Below are 21,291 nucleotides of genomic sequence, written 5' to 3'. Positions count from 1 at the left end.
GTTCCATAGGGGAAGGAAGCAGCCAGCTCCAAGCCTCCATCCACATCAAGGAGCTTTGCTGCCATAGCACCTACCCTGGTGCTTTAGCTGTTGAAGGGACTCTGGTGAGATTTTGACAAATAATCAAAAATGTTGCAGATGAGAAAAGGTCATCTGCAAAGCGTGAGGCAAGAAACGAGCACAGCCTGGTTGTGTACGTGCGCAAGAGACAGGGTGGGCCAGCGCTTCGTTCTGCTCTGGCTGAACCCGCTGCTTCCTGGAGGGTAAAAAAGCGGCTACTTGGTATCCCAAATCAAATTGGATTAAACCCAGGCAATGTAGCAAGTGAAACAAGCAGCTTAAGCTGAACCTTGTTACTCTGAGGTAGCCAGAGCATCCCAGCGAGATTTCATTTAGTGGTCTGTTTGTGAGGAGACGGGACAAGATTTTCTGCTTCTGCACGTTTGCAGATTTTATACTGAGGCAGTAAATTCCTTAAAAGACCCACATTTCTGCTGGTTTGTGAAAGGGATATTATGGTGAAAGAGCAGTTCAGCTGCCTTGCAGAGTCACCTGGAAAATTGAGCAGAAGGGGTCACAATGCCTCAGCAGCAAGACTGCCCTCAGACAAGCTGTTCTTGGCCCTGTGAGCACTCTGGCATATTGATGTCAACAGCCTCCCTTGCTTATGATGATGGTATTTAGCATTGTTTATTTGCTTTTACAATAGTTAAAAATATTTAGACATACTGCTGAGAAGGCAGAAATGCCTCCTGCTTACGTTACTTCTCTTTGCTGAAAGAGATGGGCTGTGCTCAGATGGCAGCCAGAGCTGTGGGTGCCCTGATATTACAGAACACTGGGTTCTACAGGCCTGTGGGAAACTGTCCTGGGGTGCATCAGTCCAGTCGAGGGATGGGATTATTCTGTTCTGCTCTGCACTGCTGCAGCCTCACCCTAAGTCCTGTGTGCAGTTTTGCTGACTGCAATATAAAAAAAGCTATTAAGCTGTTAGAGATGTCCCAAGGAGGTTAAGGAAGATGGTGAAGGGCCTTGAGGGGAAGCCATATGAGGAGTGGCTGAAATCACTTGGTCTGTTCAGCCTGGAGGAGACTTGGGGAGAAACCTCGTTGCAGTTGCAACTTCCTCATCAAGGGAACAGAAGGGACACTGATCTCTTCTCTGTGGTGACCAGTGACAGGACCCAAGCGAATGGCCTGAAGCTGTTTCAGGGGAGATGTAAGTTGGATATCAGAAAAAGGTTCTTCACTCAGAGGGTGATTGGGCACTGGAACAGGTTGCCCAACAAAGTGATCACAGCACTAACAGGAACAGAGTTCAAGAAGCATTTGGGCAATGGTCTCAGGTACATATTGTGTCCAAGAGAATGGTCCCATGAAGGCCTAAGACTTGGACTTGATGATTCTTGTGGGTCCCTTCCAACTCAGCATATTCTGTGATTCTGTGAAAATAGTACCCCTAAACACAAAAGAAAGGGATTTGGGGATCTGTGTCCTAGAAAGCTTATCTAATCCTTGGGACAAACTTTACAGGTAACAGGCTGGCTCCAGCATGTGCTGGTCAAGAGAAATGTCTCTAATTTCAGTGATTATCCCACTCTGTGAAGCGTAATTAATTTGAGGGTCCAGGGGCTTTGGTCTTGTATCAAGTCCAATTTGGTGCTTCCACTAGCAGCAGAGGTCACGGAACAGGGGAGCAAGCCCCTTGTGCTTCCGATGGCGTCAAGCTGGCAGCAGCACTGAGTGCCTGGGAAAGCATAAGCAGAATTGGGAAAGAAATGTGGCAGGTTGGAGGATGGGCTGGAAAAGTGCCCATATATTTTTTCCTAAAGGTAGGTGCTAACTGCAACACAGATCTGCATCAGTATGGGGGCAACAGTCTCCGCAGTCAGCCTTGGGCTTCTGAGAGTTTGCGAGGCAAAGACGTGTCACAACAGCATCACTCTGGGGAAAAACAAAGGTCATGTCAGGCTGGAACTTTGTGCCTGAGAGGCACAAAGCTCCCTTACACTCAACACTCACAGAGTTGTAGCTGAAATATTGTCCCCTCTTTGTCCACAGCTTCCTTGGAAGTTGAATGTTTCTGTAGTCTTCTGTTTATTTCCAAATGTGGATGAGCAGCAGCACTGCAGGACTCTGACCTACAATCAAACTGAAACAGTGGGGCTGAACCTGTGTGTGCCATGCAAATAAACCACGAAATACCAGACTAGGGTTGTTGCCTTAGTCAGTGAGAAATAGCACTGAATGGCAGCTCGACTCAGCTCTCTGCAGCAGGATCTGTTGGTGGAGAGGATCATCCACTGGGAAAGGCAGTGCTGAAGTTTTGGGGGATGCACAGCTTTAGAGGAAGGCAGCTGAGCCGAGCTGCATGCAAGGGAGACGGCCTCAGTGAACTGCGTGGAGGCTAAGCTGGGATTCAGAACTGCCACATGGGAGCAAGCAGTCTGTATCCAATTAGAAATTGGAGCAGCTCCTCTGCATGGACTGAGGACTTTTGTTCTCCCTGAAATGGTAAGATGGAGAGCAAGGACACTGCTGGGAAGGAGTGAGAGGTGTCCCAGCAGCTCAGCTCACCCCAGCCTTGCTCTGCAAAGCTGGGGACTATATAAATGGGGTTTTTTCTTAAGGTGATGAAACTGAAAAGTGCTGCCCATGACAAAAGCAGAGGACTGCAAGCTCATAATGCAACATCCAGAGGGCAAAAGCCTTGCTACTAAAATGCTTAAAATGAGGCAATAAGGGAATTTCTGCCAAAGGAGAGGAGCTGTATTGCAAGGAGTGGCTGAGGTTATGACATGGGCAGAGATGTCGCTGTGCCCAAAGAAAAACCTCCTCCTTGTTTAACTCGTTGTGTGGACATGGTGAGCATAGGGCTCTTTAATGAAATGCCTGTTTAACACGGGGCAACACAGGATGGTAAAATCCAAGGTTAGGAGAAGGTGTTCCCTGAGGAGAAAATTAATCTCTGGACGTCTCCCAAAGGTGTGGGAAGAAGTGAGCTGTAACCTAGCTCCACTGCTCTGTTCTGTCTTCATCCTGTGAGGGATGAAGGAGCAGAGCCAGCTCTTGCACTGGGCTAACTCTTCAAATAATTCTCACTAAACCAAACAGGCTGCCAAGCACGGGCTGGATTTTGCTGGCTTTTGTTTTCAAGTGTTCCCAGCTGCACAGCCCCTGGGTGCCAGCACAAAGCCACTTTTCCCAAGCGCTGTGTCCCAGTGTGACATTCAAACACGAGAAGCATGGAGACTTTGCTCCTCCCTCTCCTGTTCTTGCCTTCACCTGGGTTAGATGGCTGCAGCTTGGTGGCCACACTGGGTTCAAGGTGCTCTGGTAGCTCCTGGGTTGGGTAAGACAGTCAGAGACATTCCCAAGAGAAGGGTTTCTCCCGGGCAGGATGAGGCGGCCTGGGGCAGGAAGGGAGCAGCCCTATGGCTCTGCCTCACAGCACCTCACTGAGCCAGGGTACACCTGTGGAGCATCCTGGCATGCAGGCAAAAGCTTCTGACTTTGGCCTGATGCCAGCCTGTGCTGGGAAAACTGCTCCTGGAGTCAACAAGGGGGGGAATTGAGGTGGGATTCTCCCTGTCTGTTGCCCATTTCCCTCTGCTGTTGGAGGCAAATCTGAGATCTGAGGGCAAACCTGTCCTAGGAGGGTGCTGTGAGCTGGCCCAGTGGGATCCTGGCAGGACATCTGAAGAGCTGTGATTGCTGAGCTGGTGGTGGTCTTGTGTCCCACTGCTGCCACTGCCCCAACACCTGCACAGGTATTTTTTTACTGTGGAATTTTGGGTCTGGCTGGCTGCTTGGGCAGATCGGGCTGCAGCATCCCCAAAACACTCCTCGGAGGGGGGCTGCATTGTTGCAAACACTGCTTTTTAGATGATCCATCACCAAATTCAGCATCCAATCCCCACTTCTTGCTCTAGGAGGAACATGTAGATCCCATCTACAACGGGATCAGCCTTTGTAGACCCTGTTTTGGAGACCTGATCACACCTACAGCCTCTTTCTCTCCATTCACATGGAGAAGCCCAGCCCCCAAAACAGAGTGTCTGGCACTGAGTGCAGTGCAGGAGGTGCAGCCAAACTCAGAAATGAGCTGTCTCATGGCACCCCTGAAATGTGATTTTTCTGCCCTTGTTCAGCTCTCCATTCCCTGCAGCTACCCCAGGGCTGGGCCACCCTAGTGCAGGCTCTTGGAATTATCCCATCCCCTTCAGCCAGCCCAGCGTCCTGCCCCAGGAGGGGCGAGGAGTGTGTCCATATATAGGCAGGAGATCAATCCACCTGATAACTTGGCACTCAGCATGGAGAAATGACAGCAGAAAAGTAGAACGTCAGCATTTTATTGAAGATTTTGTGTGTTTTTAATAGCCAGTAAATTTTTTGTCTTCATTCTTACGCAGTTTCCCTTTGTTCTTCCGTATTTTTTCTTCATTCTTCAGTATTTTCTCTTTGGTTTCCTGTGGTCTTTGCATGTTCTTCTGCATTTCGTCTCGGATCTCCTGTATTTTTTCTTTAATGTTCTGTAGTTTTTTGTTGATGTCCTGTACTTTTTCTCTGTTGTTACACATTTTTATTTCATTCTCTATTTTTACTTCATTCTTCTGTATTTTTTCTTCATTCTTTGGTATTTTAAATTTGTTTTGCTGTATTTTTTCTCTGTTCTTATGTATTTTATCTTTGAGATCCTGTATTTTTTCTTTGTTTGTCCATGTTTTTGTTACATTCTCTTTCTGCATTTCATTCTTCTTTTTTTTCCCTTCGGTCTCCTCTAGTATTTGTTTCTTCATCTGTATTTTCATTTCGCCCTTCCATATATTTTCCTTGATCTTCTGTATTCTTTCTTTGTACTCCTGTATTTTTACTTCATTCTCCAGTATTTTGTCTGTGATCTCCTGCATTTTATCTTCAGTGATCCTAATTCTTCTTTTGATTGCCTGCATTTTCTCTTCGTTCTTCTGTAATTCTTCTTTGTATTTCTGTATTCGTTCTTCCTTCTTCAGATTTTGTCCGTCATCCAGCTCGCTGGCATTGTCCTCCTCAAAGCTCAGTTTCCCCATTACGGCTCCTACCTCCTCAGTCGCTGGGGCAGCCGAGGCGCGAGTCGGAAATGAGAGATTTCGGGCAAAAACTGACCGCAGCTATTGGACACCTGCTGAGGGATCCGCGGGACGGGCTGCCCCCTTTCCTGAGGCTCCTCGCGTCCCCGGCACCGGCGCTGGCTCGGCAGTGCCGCTCTGAGCGGCTGCGGGGTCGCGGAGGCCGCTGAGGCGTTCCGAGGGCCGTTGAAGGGCTGCGGGGACAGTTGAGGGGCCGCAGGGCGGCTGAGGGATTCCGGGGGCCGCTGAGGGGTGGCGCGGTCCCCTGAAAGGCTGCGGGACCGCCGAAGGGCTGCGGGGCCGCTCAGTGGGTGCGTAAGCCCTGAGGGGCGGCGGAGGGCGGCGGAGGGCGGCGGGGGCCGTCGGGGCCGTGCAGCCGCGGCGCCCCTGACCTGGCGCCTCGAACTCCTGAGGCGACAACGGCCGGGGCGGGGCCGGGGCGCGTGCTGGAGGAGGGGCCAGAACGGCCCGCGCCCCCTCACCAGGGACGGGGCGCGTCCGGCTGGCGTGACGTCACGGGCGCGCTGATTTGCATACGCCGTGCGTGCCGCGGGGTGGGCGGGCGGACGCCGGAGGTGGCGGATCCAAGATGGCGCCGTGCGGACGTGTCCGGAGCCGCTGCCCGGGCCCGGCGCTGCTTCTGCTGCTGGCACTGGCGGCGCGGCCGGCGGCGCCCGGCCCTGCCGCCGCCGTTGCCGGTGCCGGCGGTGCCCAGCCCGGAGTGGCGCAGCCGGCGGGGCCGGGCGCGCCTGCCCCGCGGAGTGCCCGCGGCGGCGGGTCGGGCAGCGGGTGGAAGCTGTCGGAAGAGGCGGTGTGCCGGGAGGACGTGGTGCGGCTCTGCTCCAAACACAGCTGGGCCAACAACCTCGCCGTGCTGGAATGCCTGCAGGACGTCCGCGAGGTGAGGGTCGGGCCCGGGGCCGGGCCGGGCCTGCCCGCGGCGGCAAACAAAGAGCGGGGTCCTCGCCCCGCCGCGCCTCCGCCCCGCGTTTCCCTCATGGTTTGTGTTTTAAAAATTGGAGTTTGCGCTGCGTGAGGCGAGCGAGCTGTCTGCGGGGTGGCCGTGAGGGCTCCGGAGAGCAGCTCCAGTTCATCTGCACCTTGAGGCTCCGCGGCTGCCCGCGCAGCGCCCTCCGGGCAGAGAGAGCCCTCGGGGGGATGGCTTTGTGTTCTGGCTTTGGTGCCTGACGGGATTATTCGTTTCTAGAGGTCTGGGAGAGCCCAGCCCGCGTAGTGCTGAGTGAAGGCGCCGTGCTCCTAGTAGCAGTGACCTGAGGAGATGTTTTTTTTCACGTTCAGGTTGCCACCTTTGCCTAGAACTCGGCTGCAGAGGCGGCTGTTTCCCAGTTCTCGGTGTATGAAACTCGATATATAATCGTTAGATTTAGTTAACTTTATGGGGAGGTTAACGGGGTAGTCTGTATTTTTCCCAAACATCTGTCGTAAGCAGTTTTAAATCCAGTTCAAGAAAAAACTGAGTTGTCACCTCCGAGTCTTCCACCTCCATCTTTTCATTCATTCCTGGGCTCAGACTGAAGCAGGCTTTGGGGGACGTGCCTTTGGTGAACTGTCCTGGTCATGAGGTTTGTGTATTCTTGGCTTCTCTGCTGTAGAGTCCAGGAATGCCAGGCTGGGTCAGTTTTAATGGTGTTTTACCCAGTAGGGAATGCGATTAGGAAAAACCTGGGCTTGTTTCCTGTCCGTTATGGGGACAGCAGATGCCAGTGGCAATGGTTACTCTGATCAAGGGAAGTCTTGAACCAGTAAGTATCAGTGATTACTTCTGGCTTAAAATGCAAAGCTAATTTAGATTTTAATCTAACTTCATGTTTTAGTTTTGGGTGGGCAGTTAGTAAGACACTCGTGGCAGGTGTTTCAGTCCTGCTGCAATATCTGTCACAGTTATGAAACGCTCCTATATGTGCTTTATGAATAACTTGCCCCTTGCTGTTTCTTTCACCTGTCTGGGATCTTTTGGCCCCCTTTTAGGGAGGCATCCTGTCCAAGAGGATCTGGGAAGCTGACCTCACAGGCAGTGGCTCACAAGCTGCCAGCCTGCCAAAAAGGCAAGGTCTTGTTGTTTCTTTCTTTCCAGTTGCGTAGCTCCTCCCTACTCTTTTCATAGTTTCAGTGCTTGTTGGTTTTCTGCCATTTTAGCAAGGTGAACCCCTTTGTGGTCTAGTTCGTCGGTTTTCTGCTGGAATAGTTTTGTCATTTTTCTGAGTTAAAGCACAGGGGGCATGAGTGCAGGGCTGGTATGCAGGGCTGTGCAAGGACAGGGAAAAGATCAAATCAGAGATGAGGGAATGTTTTGCATCACACTTTATTTTCGGCAAGTACAAACCTTTATGTTGACTCTGCATATCTCCTGAGAACTCCAGTCTTTGAATGTTATGTCTGCTTGTGGTTTTCCTCTTCCCATTCCTAAGCCTGCCTTGATGTCAGTAGTTTGCTGGCTGTTGGTCTTACCTAGCTGTAGTGCTTCCTGATGCCTGGTGATGAAGGTGAATTTTTTCCTGGGTGACATCCCAGGCATCAACAGGACATCTCAGGGCTCTTTTGGATTGAGTTTTCTCTCTGAAAGTGCCACGCTGTGGCCTTGTCCTTATTTGTCTGTCAGCTTGCAAAGAGCACTGTCAGCTGGTCTTAACCCTCAGCAGTAACACCGATGTGATGGGCTGCATCCTGACGTAAAAATGACTTCACAGGGTGCTGCTCTGAGAAATTAATTAAAATAGCTGACTTCTGTGTATCCCTACTGTTTAACACTTGATATTTAGACAGTGAATAAAAATCATGAGTTGTAAACATTGGGTAGCATTTCAGCTGATTGGAATTGGGTTAGATGTTGTCTCAGATGTTTCCTGTGCACTGGAGATAAGAGCAGAGGAAATAAGTGACATATCGACTGTTGTTGATATAACTTTTACTTTCGACTCTAGAGCATCTGACTGCTTGTTTGGACTATACCAGAAAAGTGACAATTACTTTTTAAAATGGGTGAGGATCTAGTCTGAGTCATACAGCCCACTTAAAACCAGTCAGGCTATAGTAAATGGAAATTTGGAGGAGTTGTTTTGTGTGGTACTGTAAGTGAGGAAGGACAGTGTATGGACACTGCTGCAAGTAGCAGTTAAGATTTTTAGATGCAGTTAGGCTGCAGAAACAACCTTTTTTCTATAGGTGTTCAGGGTAATCGTACTTCTTCATAAGAAGTGTTTCTCTTAAGTGGAGAAAATTCAGTTTGAAACAGGGAGTATTACTCTGAAGATTATCCATTGATTTTTCTTAGTGTGATACAGGTAGGCTAGGACACTTCTAAATATGAATAACCAGGAGAAACAACTACTTGAAACATTCCTTTTGAGTCCCTAAAATATAGAGAAAAGAGAAGCTTGTTTTGTTAGTATGAATGCAGTCACATATTTTCAGTATCTGCTGATTTCTAGATGTGGATGTCTTTGGAGTACATCCTCCGTTGCTTTCATTAGGTAATTCTAAATCTAAAAGAACAGGAGTGTTGAGTCAGTGGTTGACTGGTACAGGAGCCCAACTTGTAAGGCAAATGTTGAAAGAAGCAGTTTAATATAAATATTCTGTAAAGAACAGTCAGACACAAAGAAAATAGTAAAAAAAAAACCAACCTAACTCCACACCCCAAACCCTATACAACTGAAAAAACCCACCCAAACAGTAAATTTTAAAGTTTTGGTTTTGAGAGGTTATTAGTAGACTGTCAATTTAAAGCATTATCAAAAGAGTTATTTAAGCACTGTGTATTTTTAGATTTATTGAAGAAAAAATAGACAGATCCCCAGACTGATATCATATACTTTTTACCACTGATTTTTCCACTGAGTCAAAGAAATGTTTAATTAATATTGTGCAGAGTCGTCTTTCCTTTTGTAGTAGAAAGATGGGAAGGATGCTCCTTGACTGGAGAAGGAAATGGTCATGGTCAGAGCTACTCAACTTAAACATTTTTGACCATAATCAGAAAATAGAATAACTCCCTTTTTCTTTGGTGCATTTTGCACATGAATTAACTCCCTTCTAGTTAGAAGTATTCATGCACTGGATATACTACAGTTTTCAGTGACTTAAATTTTGTCATCAAGATTTTAATTATTATTCACATAATTCTATGTCACATTATAAAAAGAGTAGAATGGGGTAGTGTTTTTGTATATTTTTAAAAATTGTGTTCCAAAGTGCTTTTTTCCTGAAAGGGTTCGGGTTGTGAGCCTGTTTCTGGAAAGACTTCAGAGCTTGCATTTCATGAGCATAGGCTGCAGCCTTTAAGCCCTTTTTTCATGGATTGCTTGTTAAACTGATTTGCATGGTGGTTAAAGTATAAATAAACCCATGAAATATTAATATATTTGCTAGGTAACGATTTTTGCTTGATTAATGATGATTTGCATTTGAAGCATGACTGAGTTGTTGAATTTGAGGTGGGAAAGATTAAAAGGGATGAAAATATTCTTAACCAGTGTGGTTCTCTTATCTGGTTTACTAGTAGAGCATAATTTTACTTTTAGAACCTACATGACATCTGGTTAATAGGTGAGTGAATTTGATACCATAATTGTTGAGCATTGCCCTAGTAAAGATTGTGCAATATTTAAAGCATGATATTGTTCTGTAAAATGCTAATGCATTATAGGCTAAGTATTTTTTCTAAGATCAAACAGTTGTGGTTAAGATGGGATTAGAGATCAAAGTTTTGGCCTCCTGCTACTTTCTTCATCCTGAGTGGTTCCGTTTCTTTGGTAACACCTTTATGGCAAAGACAGTGTAATTGAGCCTTAATGCGCTGCCTCCTGGAAAAAATAAAACTCTCTTAGTGTTGTGGATTGGATTAAGAGCAGAACGAGTTATCATGAGGGCTGTGTATTTCAAGAATAGTATTTTTCCTGTTGTTTCAGAATTGTAGTTGGTGTAAAAGGCCAGAAAATTCATTCGATGTGACTTAACGGACTGGGGAACTTGTACCATTTGACAGGCTGGGAACTGTCATATTTCTTCTATTTAAATGTTTTATTCCTCACTCTGTATGTACCTGAGCTCCTTAAGTGATCTGATAAAATAGTGTCAGTGAAATTACTGACATAGATGGAGACTAAAAACCAGACAGTAATGCACGCTTGGAGTCTTCATGGGTTATACTGAAATGGTAGGAAAAGTTGTGTGTGCTCAGTCCTTGTCCCAGTTCTCTAGTGTTTCTACCTTTTTGGTAAATGGACTGGAAATATAAAGGCTTCCTTGAAGCTTTTTGCTTGCACTGAGGTACATGAGTGTGATCTGTCACAGTAGCTAATTTTATTTTATTTTCCCCCTTTTTATCTCCCTAATTTATTGAGTTAAAGGTCAAATGTTTTGTTTTGACTCGACATATGACATTGTGTTATATTTTTGCACATACTCCTGTTATTCCATTTCTCTCAGTTTTCCCCTGAACAGGTGGAGGCTGGCATTTAAAGTACCCTTTTTGAGATGTCTCATTTGTGGCAGCAAATGACTGGTTACCTGTCCAGAGCTGTAAGTAATTGAGGGCTGTGGATTAAACATAGTGGGAGCGTAGGCTAGCTCTTAGGAAATGCAGGTGGTGAAGACACTCCTGACAGGGTTGACCGCCTCCTTCAGCACTTACGGGGTTTTTTTTTTTCCCAAAATCTCCAGGCATTCTCGCTGGCCTTTGGGTGAGCTGGTTTAAGTAACTGCCTGTTAATCGGGTTGGTAAGTCCATGGTTGTGGGATGGAGGCTGTTTTGAGTCTCTAATCGTTGCTATTGCAAAGGAGCAGGCAGTTAGTATTCCAGTGGTACTCTTACAGTGCCTACAGCATTATCATCTGGTTCAGATACCAACACTCAAAGGGTTGTGATTTTTTAGAGGCAATGATAGAAACCTGAAAGATGTACCTTAAACCTTGCCAAGGGCTTTGCTCACATCTTCTTTCTGAGGGATATTGACCTGGTGATCATTCACAATCTGAAAAGGACGCAGGAGTTTAAGAACAGTTACGTTGCTGAGAAAAATAAAAGGAGAATTCTTACCAATATAGTTGGAATTGAGCTGACTTAAAGGAAAAATGTGTTGCAATTCTAAGAGATTGACTTAATTATTGCTCTGTAACTGGACCCTACAAGTTGAAGCCTGTGACGTGTGAATTAGAAATTTTCAGGTACCATTCTGTCTTGAATGGAATTTAATGAAGATTTTACAATGCTTTGTGGTAGATGCAAATTAATTTGAATGGTCAAGACAGTCCCTCCTGTTTTTAAAATTCATTAAATGGAAGATGGACTATCCAAATCAGTGGAAGAGAATGGCTGGACCAAGGAGAAAGGATTGAGATGATTTAAAATTTGAAAAACGCATGCACAAGAGGAAGGCAAGGCTGGAGCACTGAAGGTTTTTCTTCTGAGGCTTGGCTTCTCACCTGAGATTAGCTGCATTGCTGTTCTGAGGTTGTCTTTTTTCCTTGTGTTTGGATAATGTAAGCCAAATTTCCTCCTGGCTTTTGTAGTTAAGTCTTAAAGTAAAATATTAAATATACTTTAAAAGTTTGATTTGTTTTTAGGTTGATTACTTTGGCATTAGCTTTTGGCTTCATCTCAGAATGTAGCGATATTTAAAAGTACTCTTTTCTTCTTGCTGAAGCCATGTGTGAGCTGAACAGAGGGGAAGATGGTCTCTCATTCCAGGTGCTGGACTGATTGTCTTGTGAACAGAGCATTGAGCACAGGTTCTTAATTCTCCATATCCTTAGCTGCACTTTTACTTATCAGAGAGAGTTATTTTTCTGTGTTTTTTGGGGGGTGGATTTGTTTTTCTTAATTCTGTGCTGTTCTTGGCAGGCTGGTACTTGTGGTAGCTGGTTTTATATCAGTTTGGCCTGGGATGTTTGGCTCAGTAAAAGAGATTATCTTACAGGTCTGCTTCCTCCAGCGAGCTGGCACTGCTGGCCTGTTGTGGCTTTGCATACCAAGGAGAAAAGGAGTGGAAATACAAGAGAAGAAATAAAGTTCAATACAGGCTGTGCAGCCTGGGCTTGGCTCAGGGTGCAGTGAGAAAACCATGTTAGGGGGAGGTGATTTACTGGGCCAAATAGCTGAATATATTGAAAAGCAAAGACTTGGTCAGTTGTTACGGTAGAGACAGATACAGCTAGGTTGTGTTTTGCACGCACTTTCTTCCTCCCTTGTACTGGAGGAAAGGAGATCTCTATGGTGCTACTTTGGGTTGTCATGGTTGGAACAGAATGTTTTGAAGAGGGATTATTGTTGGCAAATAAAGTGCTCTATTTGTTTTCTAGTACAGAGATGACTAGGTGTTCTTTGTAGTGTAGCTTTCCTGCATACATGCACCACTTTTCCAGTGGATTCTGCTTCTTTGGTCTTTGGAAAATGCATACTTGCTTTGGAAAAAGCTTTGCAGTTATTCTTCCTAATAATATACCCAAAGAATTAGATGAATAAAAGGTCTGGGTAATTGCCTTTTTATTTGAAATTTTGCTTTAAAATAGTTTTTTCTTTTTGATCTTCTGACTAATTCAGTTTTAAAGTCTGTGAAGTTGGTTGCTATGGCACTAAAATTTTTCAGTTCTGTTAGCTGATAATTTTCTGTTATCATGGGATACCTTGATTTTATGGATGTTCAGTTTATCAGTATCTATCACAGTGCATTAGGTGAAGAGCAGAGATCCTACTTTACCTGGGTACCAACTTGTGGCTTAATTGCAACCTTTTTTCATCAAGACAGGAGATGAAAACCCATCCTATTTGACTGAGCAGGGGTAGCATTCATAAGAACTATCCTGGAATGCTGGTGTCTCAGTGTCTGCAGCTCTGAGCTGAGGAATCTCTTTCAGGAGTTAGAGGTGTCTTTTTTCTCTGTGCTGTCTTTAGGGGGTTTGTGCATTAGTTTATTTTTTTTTTTTCCTTTAGATAAGTGTGTCTTGTAGATCTTACAGCTTTATGAGCTTAGATTTCACCTGGTAGCATTAGAGTGCGTTTCTTGTTTGTAATGTCTGCAATTTTGCCTTGAACTGAACACCTGATGCCTTCAGTAACAGTAGGTTAAAGACTAATGGTACGCATGGAATGTCCCTTTTGCCAAGTAACAACATAGAAAAATGAAAATGGTCATGGAAAAATGACCATTGTCATGCAGGATAGAAATTACTATTTGCTGCACTTGTTGTAGCAATGCATTACTGAGAATTGCTGACATGGCAAAAGGTAGTTAATGTGTTAAGTTTTCCTGGTTTCTCTACATACCTGAAGTATTTTACTCCTTTCCAGTTAGTGGTAGAACTGTGTGCTCTTTAGTGAAAAACTTCCTTGTAGTTTCTCCTTGGTTGATGCTCAGGAGTTCTGAGTCTCTTTTAGAGAATAAAAGCAAGTGGTTATGCTGATGTAATTAAGTGCTTATATGTATATAACAGTGTGGGTTAATACCAAATAGCTCTTAGAGCCCTGCTATGCAAAATCAATCAGGCAAATATGCTGTCTTTTGTTTAAAAAATAATGACTTAGCTTAATCTGGTAGCAGGTTTGCTGTCTAGATCTTTTGAACCTTTATAGGAAGCTCACCAGCCTTCATCATGCTCAGTAGTTTGCTAATTGAAGCTTTCTTTTCTAGACTGTTCTGTTATTGCAGGGTAAAATACTTTGAACCAAGTGAACTGCAAAACAAACTCAGCAGAGCATGCATTCTCCTAAGTGTTGAAGTAATTGCCCTACAAAAAGGTCTTGATGGAATTAAACAAAAGACAACAAACTCAAACCTGTTTAGCTTGTAGACTTTCTGTGACAGCCCAGACTTGATTTAAGCTGAGTCAACTTTTGTTAGGCTGTTATTGGCTGAGTTGTAATAAGATCTGGAAGAAGCTTGTAGTATGCTCTTTTCTTATCAAGTTGATTTTTTGCATTGTATCTGTCTCAGTCGCCTATCTATGTATGTCACTAAATCAGAAAAACTAACTACTTTCAATGAAAATCACTGTAACTCTGTGGTTGTCATAATTTGCAACAGGAGTTGTTCATGAGACTGCAGTTCTTCAGCTGTGTTCATGGTGATCTAAACAAATCAATATTAATGTGATCCTCTTGTAAAATTCAGACAAGCTTGTCAAAATTGTCTCCTTTTATACAAGGCCCTGATTAACTGCAGGTGCAGAGAACTGTTGACTCTAGTTTTATTTGTCAAGCATTTTGTTTTGTTATTCACTTACAACATTGTGTTGACTTGGATGCTTTTTTGGTCATAGAATTACAGAACCATAGGGTGGTTGGAAGGGACCTTAAAGCTTGTCTCATCCCAAGCCCTTGCCACGGACACGGACACTTTCCACTAGATTAGGTTGCTCCATGTCCCTGCATGATGCCAGGGGTGAGGCATCCACAAATTCTCTTCAACCAACAGTCCCAATTCCTTTCTTGACTTTTCTTTTTGGACTTCTTTTAGGGACACATTATATTTTTTGCTTCAACCTCTGAGATGTGTGAGGGGCGAGGTGACACAGGTATTCAAATTTGTGGTGACATCTGTCTTAACTTACTGAAGCCTATAGAGCTGACTCTGCAGCAGAGGTCAAAGATTTTTGTGACTGTAGTAAGATTGCTTATTTTTTTTAACTGAAGGCTTCTAGGCAGTGATCAGCATCCATCTTCACTTGTTTCTGATCAGCTGTGTGAAGCAACGCCAGGTTTTAAAGCCAAAAAAGAGAAAAGGCTGAAACAGTTTTTTATGCTGTAAATCTTTCCTGCGTTTTTATGAAATAGAGTACTGGAATGGGACTCCCGTGATGAGTGCTTGTCCTGTTTCTAGGAATCACCTGGGAATGTGTGCTTCTAGGGAACATTTCCCTCAACTGATTCACATCTCTAAAGATGTACACTCATTTAATGTTACTGTTAATAGCCTTAATTAGATGTATATATCCTACTAGCTATAGGAATGATGGGATTCTGTACTTCCCTCGCAGAATACAAAGCTTTGCAGTGTTTCATATTTTTGCTTTGTGGTCTATGCTTTAGCAGGCATCAAACATATGGTGACCCATCACTGATAATACTCTCACCTCTGACTCCAGAAATAGCAGTATTGTGTTGGGCAGAGTTGCCTGGAATAATGCAGGGTTTGTTCCAGTTCAGGCACTCAGCAGTGTGGCTTGAGCTTTTCCACATTAAATCCTTGTCACGTGCTCTGAGGCTATGTTGGCTTCCTTTTATGAGCAGCTCACAGGTAAGGCTTACACAAAGGGGAAAAGCATACAGCAAACCACAAACTACAGGGGTTTTGGTTTCCCTCCCCTCCTCCAGGCATTTGTGAGGACTTCCAGCATCCTCTTGTAAAAAACCATAGTCTAAACTTGTTCTGCTAGGGAGGGTGCTGATGGAATTTAAATTCTTCTCCTTGTATGTCAGCTCTTCCCAAAGTAATTTCCCCAAATACTTTTCCTTCCTCGAGGCATTCCAGTGAAACCCATCAGAACTTTCTGATGCTCTTCAAGATTTAGTAAATGTTATCCTCTAATGTCAGTTTTACTCACTGGGGTTCACAGTATCTCAGTCTTAGAATACTTGAAAAAGAGATTTTCTGAAAACTTTTTAAGAATGCTGGGGAGCTCAGGTAGGTTGTGTGGTGCTGGCATGAATCTGGGAGGAGGATTCAACTTGAATTTTTCTGTTGTATAGTTAGAAGAGAAGATGAGAATCAGTGCTCTAGTTACTTCACATGCTGGATTTTGTCCCACCACAGCTGTGTTATCCAGTGTGGTGTCTGGATTAGTTTAGGGAAAATGGAATAGGCAAAATGTTTGTATTGCCTAGAGCTGTACCTCATGAAGTAACTTTAAGTAACATGGCAGATATTGTTGTCATCTTAAAGTGATCACTGCCTAGGAGATCAAAGTTTAAAAAAGAATCTCCTCTGTGAACTTAATATGAAGATATTTAAACAAGAGCGGTAAAAAAGGAGGATGTTAAGAGAAGGTAGCGGAGCAGCTTTGGGGCTGTTAGACATTACAACGTTGGAGAACCTTTGTATATCTTAAAATCCTCATCTCAGGTTTTAAGGTATAGTATTATTTCATACACCGTGATTGTTATGATTTTAAATTGGGCCAGTAGAGTCGTTCTGAACTGAGCTTTTTTCCTCAGAAGCCATTCAAAATAAATTTGTGGAGGCTGGCTAATAGTGTGATTCACTAGTTTGGGAGCCAATGTCGCTGAAAGTACTATTAAATAGCCCTTTTGGGCTTTGGTATGGTTTTCTAAGTTATTTTTTTGTATGTTACTCACTTTTTGTAGCATTAAAACCTGTAAAATAAGTCAAGAAACCATATTTGAAGAGTATCTAAAATAATGCCTCAAAGCCGTTAAAACACTTCACATGAGTAAAATTTGGGCAGTGTGAGTACAGCGCTGTTTGCTCTCACATTTGCAGAGCTCGTTGCTTTGTTCTACCTTCTTTTGGGGTTTGATCCATTGGTAGCACTTCACACCTGAATCCAGGCCTGCAGCAGTGAGCTTCTTTCTGGTGAATCTGAAGCCATGTGGAAAGGGAAATTGTGTGGGTTGTTAGGAGGTGAGCATCTTTATGGGAGGGGATTGGGGGAGATGGAGAGTTAACAGCACAGCCGCTTCCCCAGTCACGAAGCTTCCTGGAAACAAAGGGATGCACAATGATGTCCGGGTTATTCTCTCCTAGAAGCTGCTGTGCAGAAGCTGAGAGGGTCCAGTCACAGGCATACAGTGCTCTTTGCTGTTGTTTTCCAGCTGGGACTCTTGTTTCTCATGGGATACTAGAGCAGTAGGCTTGTGTTGAGCATCTGAGCCTGTACCCATCATTAATAGCCAAGGTGAACGCTGTTCTGGTTCGGTTGTTGTTGGTTTTAGCTTGGAATTTTTCATGTCATTCAAATGAGCAATCCAAAGCTGTGCTAGTCAAGTAACCTAATTAAGACTTTTCAGAGCAAGGTAAAGGAATAATTATTCCAGCTTGTTTTTGTGTGGAAAGTACATATTTTAATAGAAATAGACTAATATTCCTGATAACACTGATAAAATCACAGAATTGGTGGTGATGGTGAGAGCAGTAGCTGGGAAAAAATAATTTTGTAGAGAAACAAACAAGAGGCTTTGGTTAGAGTTTCTAGGATCCCGTGGCATATTGCTGGGATTTTGACCATAGGAGTATTTATCTTGAAGTTCCAAGGTTTTAAGTTGGACGTGGTAACAGCAGAAAGATGTTGCCTTTCCCTGGAAGAGGCACATGATCAAGTGAAACCTCCAGAATAACAGTGACTTGGAGGGTACAGAAATCCTTTCTGTCCTGGTGTTCCCGGCAGTGGTAGTTGTTAGCCGCCCCCTTACTGCAAAACACATCTTGCACCTTGCTCTGAGGATTGCCCCAGCCCTGGTGTGAGCAGGAGAACAACTTCCATGCCAGTTATCATTCCTGTGGCGTTACCCGTGGAGCCGTCCTGTTTGCCTGGATGGAGAAGTGTGCTAGGTTCCTGTGACACTTTGGGAGCTGCTGGTTCAAATAACTGTGCTTTGGTTTCCTGAGCTCCAGTGCTTGGCAGCAGTGGAATGGCGTACAGGCTGAAAGCGTGGGCTGACAGCGAGTCTGTCTCCCTGCCGTGAACAGAGGTGAGGTTTGGTTGAGTTTGTTGTTTTTGCTTTTCAGCATGATATGTTCCGTAACGATTGAGCTTTGCTCCTACAGTCTTCAGAATGAGTGGCATCTCTCCTTAATTGTGAACAGATTGCTTTTTTTTTTTTTTTAATTAGTCTCTCACCTGAATGATTCTGTAATTGTTTGTTCTTCCTTACAATAAAAGATATGAACATGTTTAACATTCATTTGCAGGACTTGCTGTATCAAAAGATAACAGGACACTGGGCATCAATCTGAGTTACTTGATATTCCACATCCTTTCTTACAGTCTTTTGCTAGCTTTAATCCCCAAAAAATGCTTTGTAAAAATATGGAACGATTTCTTTTGCCTGTAGCATCTCAGAGTCTTAAAAACATTGTGGGATTGAAATGGTGCTTCATCCCTCTTTTAGAGCAAATGTGCTGCATATTTAGTCCAAAAGGAATTTTAGGACTAAAAGAGTAGTAATTTGCTATTTCTGTACAAAAATGCCTGAGGCTGTCATAAAACAGAAGGGTGGAGTAGTATGTTACTGACCTGAGGAATTAATTTATTCTTAGTTTTTATATTCACATGCCTGGTAAATATTTGGGGTTTGACTGCCATAGGCATTCTTCTTTCCAGAAAACTGCAGCTCCTCCTTTTAATGTGACAGAGATACCCTGGGAATAGTTGTGCAGGAGGGAGGGGGCACAGGCAGCTTGTCCTCAAATTCTCTAGACAACGTGTCTTGCCAAGTTTCTGGCAAATGTTTATGAAGCTGCATGCAACCTGCAGCAGTTGATGGATCTGCTTGGGAGTGTAAGAGCCTGAGGTACATGTGTGATGAATACTGCTCGTAACTTTGGGGATTCTGCCGCGCTCCCTTGGCTGTAACACTGTAGATGCATTTGGGTAGTTTTATCAATGAAATTCCCTGTTGAGAAGAAAGTGCTCGCTGAGGAGAACAACAGATAAAGTTACCAAAATAACCCTTGCTCCTTGGAGAGCTGCTGGAGGAGGGAAAAGTCTTGTCAGTCACACTTGGATTTGAACAAAATGACATAACACCCTATCAAATGGGGTAGAGCAGGGGGCGCTGCACTTCCAGCTCTTCAGGCTTGCTTTGTGTTCAGAGCTTGGTTGCTGGGGTAGGATGTGTGGGATTGAAATGTTAAGTTAAATGTAGTAGTTTTAAATCTTTGCGCGTGTCAGGTTTGTTCGAGCTTAAATAAATTGAGTGCAGAACTAAATGGATGTGCTTCTCTTACGTGGATGTGCCATAGTTGAATAATTGGTATATCTGTGAGCGGGGCCCAATTTTACATAAGGTATTTGAATTTTTGCAGAATGCCCTAGTGAACCTGAATATATTTTCTTCCTCTGAGCTATTTAACAAGTTGTGAGCAATCTGATCTTTTTCTGTTTCTTAAAAAAAAAAAAAAAAAAAAAAAAAAAGACTCCCCAGTTGACTTTATTTATACTGTTTTACCATTTACTTTTTCTTTGAGGAATGCATGTCCTAAATGGTGATTTTGGTGGATATTTCAGATGGTTTATGCTGTAAATCTGAGGCAATACTCTTGCAGAGAGCAGAGGTAGTGACTCTGCAGAATGACGACTTGAAGGACCATGTTGGTCCATCCAATTCAGTAGTGAGTTCTGTGGCAGGTGGGGAATATATTCCAGAGATGTGTCAACAGTTACAGCTAAAATTGCCCTGTGGGGATTTGGGATTTCCCTATTTCCAGAAGGAGAAACAGCTTTAGCTAGTATATCTTTAGTAACAGTCTCTCTTTTGTTTGTTTAGGGAGTGAGCTGACCTGTTTGGTCACTCATCCAAAAATGTTTCAACATTAAGTTTCTCTGAATGAGGTGGTCAGCCCTTCTCCTGGGAGTGATTCCTCTGGATAAAATGGTGCATGTTTGGTACAGCTTTCAAGTATTAGATGCAACTCTTGCAGCCTAAGATCTTGCTGCAGTGGTTTGGAAACAAATGAGGCAAATCTCTTTGGTCATAGAGCTTTTCTCTGTTTTAGTGCTCATTCTTGAAGAAGGGTTGGTCTCAAAGATGTATTTTGCTGGTTTGGGGAAGGAATGGATAGCACCGTGTTTCAGCTGATGGAAAATTTAGTTTGTCTTCTAATGCTGCACACCGTGACATTCAGTAGTGCCAGTAATAATGCAGGCCAACTGTATGTTTATTTTAGGCTTTTCCTTTCTGAACCAAGTATTTTGTTTATCCTGTGCCAGGGGAAGATGATTAAAAGCTTCTAATGAACTTTTCCTGGAGGTTTTTTGTGCTTTTACTAATGCCTTGTTTGTAAGGTCATCATTCCCTGGAGGTTTGCATGCCTCAGCCAGCCCTTGATACACATTTGTGGCTCTTGTCCTGCTTTTTATGCTGTCTTTGTGATGTGTTAAAACCTCTGCAGAGTGCTTTGAGAGGGCATTCCTGGGAAAACCATGTCTGGCTTTATTCTGTCATGTCTTGTGACACTCTTAGGAAGAGTGTTTTCGGGAGAGGCTGAAGTGTGATGGCTTGCTGGCTAAGTCAGACTGCTTCAGGTGTTCACTGCTCTGGTTAAGAGTCTTGGAGCTGAGAGGATAGAGAAGAATCCTCTAAAAGCATGTTAGAATGATCACCCATACTCTGGAGGGGAAACAGGCATGGTGTTAGGATTACGCATTGCGTGTTACAATCATAAACTGTGGTGATGGGCAACAGTTGGACGTCTGGGCACCTGATGGAGCGAGCACTGATCTGACTCAGAAACAGATTAAATCCATGAGTAATAAATTTCTAACAGTTTTCTGCTTCACTGCTAAAAGCTGCTGCTCCTGTGGCCAGGGCAGCTGAACAAAACAATAGCTTTTGTTTGGGGAAAATGGGAGGTGGTTCCAATGCGCTTGAATGTGAGTGCCAGTGCTTAGGAGTAGCTTCAGGTGTTTCGGTAGTCCCTACTCCAGATATGCTCATCCTTGGAGAGGTTTGACTGGTGTCAACTCATCCAGGTAAAACCTGGGTGGCTGAAGTTGCAAGTCACGACCTTGTGCGAGGAGTGTGGTAGTAAAGTCAAGGAGGACATGTTTCAGTTCCATGTAATGGAAATAGGGCAAAGACTTGGTGAAGCCTTGATGGGAAACAATGTCCATATTATAGGAAACTGGGCTTAAGGAGGTTAAAATTTGTACCTGGGGCACATGGCTGGGTAAATTAATTCATATTAAATATCTAGGGAAGCTAATGGAAATATGTTTTAATGAACCCAGGCTAATTACTCTATTTAAAGTTCTTGATCAATACCCAGGAGATTTCAAACTGCTTGCAGATTGTTTTTTTAAAAAGACTTGCACATATATATTTTAAATCTTCTGCATAAAATCAAAACAACTGGAGTCAGTTGCTTTGTAGACTTCTGGTTCACCAGGGCCTTATAATATTTGGAGGTGGTCTGTAAATTAAAACTGAAGACTTAAGCATTTTCAAAAGTATTAATTGTGAATTTTGATGGGAAGTGTAAAGGAACAAA

General features: G+C 43.9%; 1 protein-coding gene across 1 annotated transcript in view; it reads left to right on the top strand.

Moving 5' to 3' along the window:
• Positions 1-5,691: 5,691 nt before the first annotated feature.
• GLG1 (golgi glycoprotein 1) overlaps positions 5,692-21,291 on the top strand; it is a 76,295-nt gene continuing 60,695 nt past the window's right edge. Inside the window, exon 1 of the mRNA XM_040075026.1 lies at positions 5,692-6,008. Coding sequence (XP_039930960.1) covers positions 5,697-6,008 — 312 coding nt within the window. The 5' untranslated portion in view covers positions 5,692-5,696. The remainder of the gene's footprint in view (positions 6,009-21,291) is intronic.

The sequence above is a fragment of the Hirundo rustica genome, chromosome 11 (assembly GCF_015227805.2).
Source record: "Hirundo rustica isolate bHirRus1 chromosome 11, bHirRus1.pri.v3, whole genome shotgun sequence".
In the NCBI taxonomy this organism is placed as follows: domain Eukaryota; kingdom Metazoa; phylum Chordata; class Aves; order Passeriformes; family Hirundinidae; genus Hirundo; species Hirundo rustica.
This window is presented reverse-complemented; position numbering and strand designations above follow the sequence as displayed.